This window comes from Coenobita brevimanus, chromosome 78 (genome assembly GCF_032717465.1).
Source record: "Coenobita brevimanus isolate Jiangsu-jjx chromosome 78, ASM3271746v2, whole genome shotgun sequence".
NCBI lineage: Eukaryota > Metazoa > Arthropoda > Malacostraca > Decapoda > Coenobitidae > Coenobita > Coenobita brevimanus.
In genome coordinates this window covers 24,628,548-24,641,332 of record NC_137031.1, presented here as the reverse complement: position 1 = coordinate 24,641,332, position 12,785 = coordinate 24,628,548, and the positions used below count along the sequence as shown (strand labels likewise).

Sequence of the window (12,785 nt, the reverse complement as noted above, 5' to 3'; positions counted from 1 at the left end):
TGGATAATACGTCAATGAACTGAAGGGATTACAGTATGACTAGTATAAGTGTTTTTCTTTCTGCGATGAATGGCAGAATTTTAAAGACAGGAGAAAGTACGCATAATCTGTGCACGACGGCAGATGAGCTGGTTAATGTAGTGTTTATACCATACAATATGTGATATAATTCACATGCAGTGGAAAGTCACACACTACTTGTATAACCTGGAACTGTATATACTGTACTGTATAAGTAAGGTGTCCATGATACGATGTACTAACTTCAAGAGGTAATTCTTATGCTGATTTTGAGGATATCAACATGGGTCCAGCTCTCCATCGCTACTGAGCTACAATTAGTATGGGTGAATTATGAGGGACACCATCTTCTTCCAAAAGTCCACCAGGAATTGTAGTGTCATATCGCTAGTACATCAAGTCCTAAGACACCCTATGTGTGTGTGTGTGTGTGTGTGTGTGTGTGTGTGTGTGTGTGTGTGTGTGTGTGTGTGTGAATTACAGTTTCTACATATTGTCTGTAGGACCCACAGGAAGATAAAAATTGTTTGAAACGTGTGGAAACACGCCATTACAGCAACACCCAGTAACTCTGTGGAAACCGTCTCCAAGAAAGTCACAAAAATAGTTATCCTTGTGTTTTCTTATGTATAAAGTTCTTTGGTGGTGCCACAGAGAGGTCTAGGGTCAGTTCCTGGTCCGTTATGGGGTGCATCTGTTAGAGTATATTTTCTTTGTTTAGTCACTGTTTCTGTCCTCTTCGCTTACGGTTATATAACTATTTCTTTTTCATAATGCTGTAGAATCACCCTACTCAGCAGTTTAGCTACATAGTTAAATAACCGTTTCCATTTTTCTGTATATACTTTAACAAGTTTCTGTTTTGTTACCGTATGTAGTATATCGTTGTTTCACTCAATTTCGCAACTGTATCTAGTGAAATAACAATTTCTTTCTGTTTGCTGTAAACTGTCCCAAATTACTTGTTTTCCTTGTAAAACTCACCTGTTCTTACCAAAGAAAAACATCAAGAGTCAAAGTCATTCAATGTTACATACGGGTATGAAAATCCAGAGAAAGGATATATATATATATATATATATATATATATATATATAGAGAGAGAGAGAGAGAGAGAGAGAGAGAGAGAGAGAGAGAGAGAGAGAGTAATAAACAGTACACAATTCCATCCCCAGAGGCACAAAAGTAATTCCAAAAATATCAGCACTTTTATCTTCGTTGTGACGGAAGCACGGCGTGTCCAGGGGCTATAGTTTTTTCCACATAATTAAGATCTTTTTTAGCACCTCTTCTTAAAGATTTACTTTAACATACAGTATTTCATCCTTATATTCTCTAATGAACTATTTTTAATATCTAAATAACAATACAGTTTGCATATAACAGACGAGAATATAAACACACCATATGCCAAAAAAAAAAAAAGAAAAACGGGATGAGGTGCTAGGAAGTCAAAAGAAAATGTGGTCCGTATTTTAAGTGGCACAGTGGACAACGTAGCACCCCTTTCACAGAGATTTATTTTGTAAAGAACACCTTAACATTCTATTCAATGTCTTTCTTTTAATATCGAGATAATTTGTATCAGTGACATACAAGAGGATACTGCGATGCAATGTTCAAAATAAATCACAAAGAAAGAGATATTACTAATCTCCAAAGCCACTTATGGAATACCACCCTATTGCCTCAAGTGAGACCTGGCAGTAACAGGGCCAGATTCACTTACAAACTGACGATTAATTCCCTGTTGTAAATGGGAGCTGTTTTTGCAGGAAGAAGGATAGAGAAGGCGTGATTCTGACCGCCTCTCCTTGTCCTTCGTGCACAGACAAATCCAGGTTGCTACAGGGTTGGATCGTAAGTTTGTTTATGAATCTGGACCCAGTGCCACCCGCCAGCATACACACCTGCCTCATCTGCTGGCCACACCTGCAGGAGCTGAAGGTGCCAGGCGAAGGAAGCTGGTGAGTCTTGGGAAGATGTAGATGGAAAGTTCTAAGGGCAGGTGTGGGATGCAGGCCTGGTGCGGGTGTGGGATGCAAGGCTGGTGCAGTTGTGGGATGTAAGGCTGGTGCAGGTGTGGGATGCAATGCTGGTCAAGTGTGGAATGCAAGGCTGGTGCAGGTGTGGGATGCAAGGCTAGTGCAGGTGTGGGATGCGAGGCTGGTGCAGGTGCGAGATGCAAGGCTGGTACAGGTATGGGATGCAGGGCTTTAGCAGGTGTGGTGTTGGGGCTGCTGAGGGCTGGGATGGCACAGGGGGTGGCCTAGGGACGCCTTCAGGAAATCTTAGTCAGGGAACAATTGACAGCATCAGGGCCAGTGCAGCAGGCAAGGAGACCAAGGTAGGCCTGGCGGTACTCTGAGGACATGACCACATAGATAAAGGGGTTGATGCAGGTAGTAAGGTAGACTAATAGCAACCCCAGGATGTTCAACACAGGGTCGTCATCCTTGCTGAACGTCTTCACCAGCGTGATGGGCAGGTAACACGCCACAAAGGACAGGAAGATCACCAGAATCATCTTCAGCAATCGTCGGTCCTTCGGGCTTAATGCAGTCTGCTGAGTCAGCAGTGATCCCTTCCGAGCCCTGCGAAATGTCCCACGCAACTGTGAAAATGCTCCCTCTGCTGATTTGTTTGACTGCCGCTGCCCCGCCCCATCAGTCCCATCTGAGGCAGGTGAGTCTGGTGCACTTGGTGGATATATTCTCATGGGGGAGGCCACCACCGTTCTCTCTACCAAAGCATGGCCAGACAGGCCATTGACCTCAGGCCTGAGCAGAGTTGCGCTCACCCCTGGGGAAGGTGACCGACCTCTGCCATCCCCGTAACTGTTGACTGGGTGGGTGGGGGTGGCACCGACTTCCAGGATCTCCACCCTGACGGAGTTTGAGCTGCAGGAGAGCTTTACCAGCGTTTCTACCTGCAGAGGCTCTCTTGGTGTGTGCACCCCTGCCTCACCCTCCTCCTGTAAGTCCGTATCCCTCTCATCTTCCATACCCAGCTTTTCCCCTTCCTCCGGCTTTCTGCAGCCAGTTGGTTTGCTATTGGCAGTGATGATGCTCAGTCCATGGGAATGGCTTCGTTTGTCGGCACAGTGCACGATGCAGAAAATCCTGGCGTAGCAGACACAGATGGCCACGCATGGAAGCACGAACGCAAACACAAAGAGGAATTCTTTCGGTGAGCGTCCAGCAGTATCCGGCAGGATGGTGCACGAGCCAATGGTGGGGTCCAAGCCAAAAGTCCCCCATATCTTCAAGACGGTGGGCATCAGCGCTCCAAAGGCTCCAACCCACGTCGATACCACCATCAGTGCCAATAACGTCCGCGTGTACAACCTGAAACGGTAAGGGTGTTGTCAGTAGTGGTGGTAATAATGGCATAGCACTAACGGTAAGGATGTTGTCAGTAGTGGTGGTAATATGGGCATAGCACTAACGGTAAGGGTGTTGTCAGTAGTGGTGGTAATAATGGCATAGCACTAACGGTAAGGATGTTGTCAGTAGTGGTGGTAATAATGGCATAGCACTAACGGTAAGGATGTTGTCAGTAGTGGTGGTAATAATGGCATAGCACTAACGGTAAGGGTGTTGTCAGCAGTGGTGGTAATAACGGCATAGCACTAACGGTAAGGGTGTTGTCAGTAGTGGTGGTAATAATGGCATAGCACTAACGGTAAGGATGTTGTCAGTAGTGGTGGTAATAATGGCATAGCACTAACGGTAAGGGTGTTGTCAGTAGTGGTGGTAATAATGGCATAGCACTAACGGTAAGGGTGTTGTCAGTAGTGGTGGTAATAATGGCATAGCACTAACGGTAAGGGTGTTGTCAGTAGTGGTGGTAATAATGGCATAGCACTAACGGTAAGGGTGTTGTCAGTAGTGGTGGTAATAATGGCATAGCACTAACGGTAAGGGTGTTGTCAGTAGTGGTGGTATTAATGGCATAGCACTAACCATCAGGGTGTTGTCAGTAGTGGCAGTAGTGTTGGTAATGATTGTGTGACACGTTTGGAAATACATCTCTTTCTTCTGCCACTGTGGATTTTTTGTATAGCATTTCTTATTCTTGATAGTGTGACTCATTAGCCGACGTTTGTTCTAATCTGACGGGGAAACCTAAGCTAAAAATCAAACTTAAACAGGCTTAGAGGTGATCTGACTAGTAACTAAGAAGATATATTCCTATCTCATAACTGAGTCTCATCGAAATACATGCAACCACGACTCAGTATTCAGGTTCTGAGAATGGCCCCGTTTTTGTGAGAATACAGCACGGGTTTGCAGCAGTATCAGCGGCAAGTGCATGGTGGTGGTGTGAATTACCATATAACACGCCTCTCTCTCTCTCTCTCTCTCTCTCTCTCTCTCTCTCTCTCTCAACCGACTCCTGATATCACATTTAAGCCTGAGTTGCGACACAGTTTGTGGAAAATATTGACCTGACGCCGCCTCTGTGCCCATTGAGAGAGAGAGAGAGAGAGAGAGAGAGAGAGAGAGAGAGAGAGAGAGAGAGAGAGAGAGAGAGAGAGATCAACTTCTTCATGGGATGGGTCATTATTAATTGCTTCATGCTGTGAGGCTAGTGATTATAAACTATTTATCTATTGATCATTCTATCTATCTATCTATCCATCTGTCTATCTCAGTGTTCCAGGAGTTTGTGTATTGGTGTATTAATTCTACCTTTTCCCTTCGTATCTGGCAGCAATAATCTATGCTGTTACGCTGACATAAACTCTTTTTAATTATTTCCTGCCATTCATTCACCCCTCAGCCATCCTGCCTGTGAGGGAAAGCCAGGATTACCCTTACTAACGTGTCACAGAACACAACTTTGATAGCTATATTCTAAGTAGCATTCAAGATCTCATAAAACCTGCTTCTTAGTGACTTATGCGTACTACACTTTACTTTTCTGCGGCATGTATCAGTAACATCTAGGGAGATATAAAAAGTTATAAAGATAAAAATAAATCGCCGAGGAAGAGGCATTACGAAATATCCCAAAGGAGTCGAACTGTGACCCAGAATTATATGCTTCCCCACACTAACGCAATATAGAATATAACCTGAAGGTATGCATTCTCAGTGGCTTTTGGGACATCGGCACGCCTGTTCCTCTGCGATTTATTCAGTGTATCACATCTCAGTTCAATTTATGTGTGTTATTGATGCAAACTATGTAAGATTCTAAAATGACGTACATGCAAGAGAATGTTCAACTGTAATATAAGACATAAATTGGTGAGGAAGCTGTGCTATGGGGTGTCCTGTGCCATATATTCATATGCAAAAGAATGCTAAGGAGTACTATACATAATAAATCGCTAAGAAGGAGGTGTTAGGAGGCGTGCTGTGCCAGCCACTGCCTTTGCCCACCTGTGATAGAGTTTGGGGTGTGCGATCATGACGTATCTGTTGATGGTGATGGCCAGGACGGTAAAGACGGACACGGCCACCAGTCCGTAGCGAAGGAAGGGGAACAGCATGCACAGGAAGCCCGTGTGTACCCAGGCGCGGTGCACGAACAGCGAGGCGGCCAGGGGCAGGTTGAACACTCCCAGCATCAGGTCTGACAGGGTTAAGTTGACGATGAACACAGCAGTGGCGTTGTGCACCTGTAAACACAGAAAGAGAGAAAGAGTTAGAGCTGAAAAAAGAGATAGAGAGTTAGAGTCTGTATGAGTAAGAGAAAATGTGAGAGAAAAATATAAGTCAATCATTAGGCCAGACAGGCTCAAGATGATGAACACAACACGACCATGGTACTGTCGCGCCATATATATATATATATATATATATATATATATATATATATATATATATATATATCTATATATATATATATATATATATATATATATATATTAAAATTCCCATTGTTTGTTTGTGAACTCAAATTAGCCGAAACAGTGCATTACAGCGCAACAATGCGCTGTAATGCACTGTCAATCAATGTGCCTAAAATGCGTAAATTTAGAAAATGATTTTAAAAAACCGGGTGCATCGGCCTCCGGTTACCAAAAAATGTTGTTCAGTAACACACGTCCATATCTTATAATACACGGTAAATGAGGCAGGACATTTCCGTGGCGTTTAATGTTCTGAAGGAAGAGAGAGAGAGAGAGAGAGAGAGAGAGAGAGAGAGAGAGAAGAAAATATGAGTCAAACACTAGGTCAAATAGGGTCAAGTCGTTAATGAAGACAGTGGTTGCGTTGTGGGCCTGAACAGACAGACAGCATTAGAGCCATATAGTGTAGTAGGAGTGTTTAATAGAAGGACGAGTGACTGATCTCCATTTATTCCATCTTGGACTAAAACTGCCATCTTTCCACCCTCAATGCTGACTTGTAACAAAACATGAACACTGGAGTATGATGCTAGTCACGAATAGGGAAAAGATGTAGATCCATAGTACTGTCTGTTTGTCACTGAGCTACGTGCATTAGGCTGCAAGAGGACGTAAATCTGGAACACGTCCAGGTGAAGGAACTATTTGCACTCTCCCTCACTCGCACTCCCTTCCTAAATCTGCCTCACTCTCCCCCTTCCTCGGTAATCTCCACTCACCCTCACCCTTCCCCTCTGACACAAAGCCATAATAACCTAAATGCCAGTCCAGACTTTAACACTGGCAGGCAGGAACGTGGGCGTAAGGCAACAAACAATGTTTTCAAGAGGTTACTTCTTCTTCTACTTCCTGTTCTTGCTCTTCTCCTTCTTCTGCTTCTGCTCCTCTTCCTTTTCCTCCTCCTCTTCCTTCTTCTCCTCCTCTTCCTTTTCCCCCTCCTCCACTTCCTCCTCCTCCTTCTCCTTCTTTTTCTTCTTCTTCTCTTCAGCACTCAGACTGTAAACCGTGGCATCAAACAAAAATAGCATGATATATAAAGTAATGAAAACGAAGGTCATAATTTGACTGACTTGGAGACACGTAACACCACTTCCTTAGCGATTTATTCTGTACACTACACCAAATATCCTCTTGCATGTTAGTGATGCGTCAACCCAATACACTCCCATCAAGTACTGGCTTGTTAAATACTTGCTGTTTTGATCTTCGCTACCTTCACTGGCTATTAGTAAGCTTTAGAAGGGGTGTGTGGTTGTGAAGGGGCTGATTAAGACGAAGATTCGTATTCTTAGCGGTTAAAAAAGGTCCCTAACAACTTTTCCTTAGCGATTTTTTTTTTTTTTATAGTATGATGTGTATTTTTTTTTTTTTTTTACAATGGCGAAATAGAGGAAGGGAAAAAAAAATCCATACACCTGATTACAGGTGTCCTCCATTCATAATAAATCTTTAACAATTGAAATTGAACAGCCGCAGGTTGAAGTCTGGGGGGAAGCCACTTTGGGGAAGTGAGTTCCAAAGAGATGCAGTTCGGAGAATGAAAGAAATTTGATAGATAGTAGTTCTGGAATATGGCAGTATGATAGTCCATTCACGAGCACTACCAGATGCCTGTGTTGCATGGAGGAAGGCGTGGAGAGGTGGTGCAATGGATGCAACTTCGTCTGAACATTTTATCCGTAATATAATGCAAGGGAAGCACCATCCCTTCTTACTTGTAGGGGAGGTAATTCATTTGTAATGGTAGGGTTATTAATAATTCTAATAGCCTTGTTCTGAATTTTGTCCAGTTGTTTTAGGGTAACCTCTCCACATCCACTCCACAAGGGTGAGCAATATTCCAGCAGAGAGTGCACATGACTCTTATAAACTATAGCCAACTGCTCGTCAGTGAAGAAGTTACGGACTCTGTACAATAATCCAGTTTCTCTGTAGCGGTTTTAGCAAGTGATCTAACATGAGAGGTCCAGCTGAGGGTAATGCTGAGTGAAACACCAATAATTTCAATACTTTTAGCGATAGGAATATCAGAAGCATTGAAGGTAAAAGCCTATAGGAATCAGGCAATATCTGTGTTAGTAAATTGTATATATTTGGTTTTCCTAACGTTAAATGAGAGTGTTGTTTTGTCCCCATTCAGTGATCTTAGATAAGTCTTGATTCATGGAGACTGCTGTACTGAGTTTTGAGTTTTGAGATATTAAACTTTGTGAATGGGTGTTTAAATGTAAATGAACTGTGAAGTGTTGAGTCATCTGCATATGAATGAATGGGATTATGGGTGACAGATAAGCCATCATTAATATGAATCAGGAATAGAGTTGGAGCCAGGACTGATCCTTGTGGCACGCAGGCATTAATCAAGAGGGAATTATATTATATTTAATCTACTTTTGTTCTTATCTTTCTGTCACTGAAATATGAGGGTATCACAGGAACAAAAGATGATATGCCATAGCAAGGGATATCAAGGAACGGTGCCACACTCTGTCAAAAGCATAAGAAATATCAAGGGCTACTGCATGGGTTTCTCCATGTTGGTCAGTTGACTGATGGATTATATGAATCAAGAGATTAAGTATATCAACAGTGGATCTGTCGTGAGGGGTAACATTAAAATTTGTATAATTTCAATTTCCCAGAACTATCTATCTATCTATCTATATACCTAGGCTGCTTCCCCCAAGGAAAGGGAGGTAGCCGAGACAGGACGACACACCCCATTTACACATCCATTCAGACACATTCATTCACGTCTTAGCCCCAAAGGGCAGAAGGGACAGATCCTCACTGCACCACACCGCACAAGGGTCAACTGCCCAGTACAATCACTGACATCCGCATCAGGGCCCGACAGCAGAGCTGGTTTACCCCTGCCACATCATAATAGACCAATCCCCTTACCCGCACCTGACCTGACTAGGTGATCAGACCAAATGTGGGAGAATATCCCCTCAGGGCTGCGTCATCATTTATTCATTCACAGTTTCTCTCCATTTATTTCTGTCATGCACAGCCACTCTTCCTTGCTCAACAGACATCCCTCTCACAACCAGTGCTCTCTTCACACTGTCCATCCATCCTATTCGTGGTCTCCCTCTCAGCCTTACACCTCTCACATCAGATCTAGTTATCTTTTTCACCAATCGCTCATTATCCATTCTCTCCATATGCCCAAACCATTGCAACACCCTCTGCTCAACTCTATCAGCCATCTCCCAAACAACTCCAGTTCTCCTTCGCACTTTATCATTTCGCACTCGATCCATACGCGTCACTCCACACATACTCCTCAGACACCTCATCTCCATTACATCCAAACTTTTCCTCTCTGCTACACCCATATTCCATGTTTCAGCCCCAGATAACGCAGTCGGTACCACAACACCCTCATACAGCCTTCTCTTTACATCCATTCTAAGCGAACAACATCTAAACACCTTTTTCATTCCTCCCAGCACCTTTCCTACTTCATTCATTCTAAACTTTACTTCTGCATCTATTTTTCCATCCACAGCAACATGTGACCCTAGATATTTAAAACACTCTACCTCCACAAGCAACTCGCCATTCAAAACTATATTTATCCCCCTACCATCTACCAACCTCGCACACTTCATCACTTTACTCATATTCTCATTTACTTTCAATTTCCTCCTTTCACACACCCTTCCAAACTCCTCTACCAACTGTCTCAATCTCTTCCTCTGAATCAGCCACCAGTGCAGTATCATCTGCAAACAGCAGCTGCTTCAGATTCCACTCTCCACCATCAACATTCATCAGACTCAGACCTCCACCTAAAACTCTTGCATTCACCTCCCTTACAACACCATCCATATAAATATTATACAACCAAGGCGACATCACACATCCCTGTCACACCCCCACTCTCACAGGAAACCAATCACTCACACTATTTCCCACTCTTACACACGCTCTACTATTTACATAAAAACTCTTCACCCCCTTTAGTAACCTACCATCAAGTCCATACAATCTTAAAACAGTCCACAAAGCCTCCCTATCAATTCTATCATACGCTTTCTCTAAATCCATGAATGCCCACAAAAACATCCTTGCCTTTCGCTAAATACTTTTCACACACTTGTCTCACAGCAAACACATGATCCATGCATCCTCTCCCTCTCCTAAAGCCACACTGCTCATCACCAATCACTCCCTCAGTACCGTCTCTAACTCTCATAATTAACACTCTACCATACACCTTACCTACAACACTCAAGAGACTTATACCCCTGAAGCTAGTACATTCATACGTGTTACCCTTGCCTTTATACAATGGGACCACACAAGCACTTGCCCAGTCAATTGGCACCATACCTTTCACAAAGCACACTTTCAACAATCTTACTAACCAGTCAACAATAGTCACTCTACCACCCTTCAAGCATTCCACAGCACACCCATCCATACCTGCAGCTTTCCCTGTTTTCATCTCCTTTACTGCCCTCTCCACTTCCTCCTTCGTGATCAAAGAATCATTCAACTCTCCCAACACATTTATTCCTTGCACCCTTCCATCCTCCACAATATCAGCCACCCTTTCTTTCTCTACATTTAACAATCTTTCAAAATACTCTGCCCATCTCTTCCTTACTGCATCCATCTCAATTAACATCCTTCCATCCTCTGCTTTTACTCGCTCTTCCTTCCCAGACTCTCCCTTGCGCACCCTTTTCACCTCCTTCCAGAACATCTTCTTATTCTGTTGAAAATTTTCAGTCAGCTGCCTACCCCACCTCTCATCTGCTGCCACTTTAGCATCACGCACAGCCCTTCTCACCCTATTCCTCTTTTCCTTATACCTCTCGTATGACACCTCATCCATCCTCTGCAGCCACACTTCATACGCACGTCTCTTCTCAGCCACAGCCATACTTACTTCCTCGCACCACCATTCACTTCCTTTTCTTACACCACCGCCCACACGTTTCACACCACACACCTCTTCTGCATGCCCCACCACAGCACTCTTAAACAACTGCCATTCCTCCTCCACACTGACATTTTCCTGATCTTTCACTGCATTCCACTCATCTTTCAATTTCTCCTGATACTCTATCATTTTCTTTCTTTTATCCAACTCACTTTCAAAACCTCCCTGCATTTTTGTATTGGGAATTCAAATCAGCCAACAAGATGTAGATTAAGCTAGAGGCCCTATAGAAAGAGAGACTGGACAGCCAATATTTTCTGCTGCTCGCTGATTGGTTGGATTTCGTGGGCGTCATGATTTGTCCAACGTCAAGAAGCCTGTCTGCAAATTTGTCATAGAGTATATCTCGCCTCCTACCGAGGAATGTGACTAATTGCCTAACAAGATGTCGTTTTAATTATAAGGTATAGTCCTTATTTGAACAAATGAAGATTTACATTAAATATAAATCTCTACACATCTATTGTATTTGATTGCTTCCGTAAAAACCGTCATAAGTGCCGAATGGTAATGTTGACAAATCAGACTTTTGGTTGGTGCTAAATAAGACACGATGTGCTGTGTTGCTGGTACTTTTTTGCCTGTAAATATGGTTGGTTGTGCTGCGTATGGATGTAAAAACGGAACTGACCTCGTATGTATCTTTTCCGGTTCCCTAGGGATCCGGGAAGAAGAAAATATGGGAAAATAAGGTCGGAAGAGCGAACTGGTCTGCCAGCGACAATCATAGACTTTGCCAGGTAAGGTATATTCAGTTTACATGTAGTTTCCCCATTAATAAAAAGATTTGCCATACTATAATATACACTGAAGAAGTGTTAAAGAAACTGGATATTTTCATAAAGTGAATATAAAGTACATTAGATGAGAAGCGGGACCTCGTGTTTTGCCGTGAGGTAAGACACTAAGATTGATGGCCTCATATTCCAGTTAGAAGTCTAAGTTAAGGATTTTCAACAAACAGTAACCTATATAGAGTGATTATCTACTATGCCTATGGGATTTCCTGCTATCGTTTCAGGGCCAGGCACTGGAGCACTATTAGTGTTAAGCTGTTAGCTGGGCAAAGTAAACACTCAGTATTCATGTATCTAACGTCGTCTGCAAACTCACTCACTCATCTTTATGTGCTTGGATATTATCCTACATACTGTATAGAGGAATACATCATATTGCTGCATCTTTATATATTTAAAAGACAACACCTAGTGCAAACATAGAATTCAAAATATTCAAAAACCGTCAATAATACGTGAGCAATAGTTAACTGACTGGTGGTATCTAGCAAAGTGTCACTGGTCTCTATATGAAAGCGAGAGAGCGACCCAAACGTACTGTATACACGTTGACACAATGGCAGCTGTCCAGTTTCTCTATAGGGTCTCTGGATTAAGCAACCCTTACCTACTTCAATTTTGTGTTGCAATGAGTTAGTATTACAATTGGCGATATAAACAATAACACTATAACACTGAACCTTTTTTTTTTTTTTTTTAATCATCAGAAATTACCTGTCTGTATATATTCAACTCAGTTTTATAAAATTAACCAAGGACATCATGCCTTTCTTCCTTTGGTTTTTGCCCATGAGTTCTCGGCTGACCACCTGACCACTGATATAGCAATCTCTTCTGTCCCGACTGTAAACATGAGCAGCAGCTTCAGTTGTCATCTTCAATCACCTCTCCACCGACTGGGTGGGTGAAGGCCAGTCAGGAACAACCATGGGTTTCTCCACAAATTCCTTGACCTGTAATATTGTCAAATAGCAGGTAAGTGGGGGAGAGGACTTCTAGGACTTTTAAAGTCCGGTCAATAAGGTCCGAAAACGAAGATGCCTTAGTATTGATTGATGGTGTTCTCCCGGGTCTTACCTTGTTATCTCCTAATTGGGTTATCTCATCTCCTTCACCTCTAATCTTCAGTATCTTCTCTACTGCA

At 42.9% G+C, this 12,785-nt stretch overlaps 1 protein-coding gene across 1 annotated transcript; it reads right to left on the bottom strand.

Annotated features, from left to right (window-relative positions):
- Positions 1 to 1,936: 1,936 nt before the first annotated feature.
- LOC145408754 (G-protein coupled receptor moody-like) lies at positions 1,937 to 12,516 on the bottom strand. Its single transcript, XM_080279409.1, has 4 exons — positions 12,394 to 12,516; positions 5,412 to 5,650; positions 2,333 to 3,368; positions 1,937 to 2,290 (listed from the first exon to the last, which is right to left on the bottom strand). The coding sequence occupies exons 1-4, from the start codon at positions 12,514 to 12,516 to the stop codon at positions 1,937 to 1,939; spliced, it is 1,752 nt and encodes a 583-aa protein (XP_080135535.1).
- Between the last annotated feature and the right edge of the window lie 269 nt (positions 12,517 to 12,785).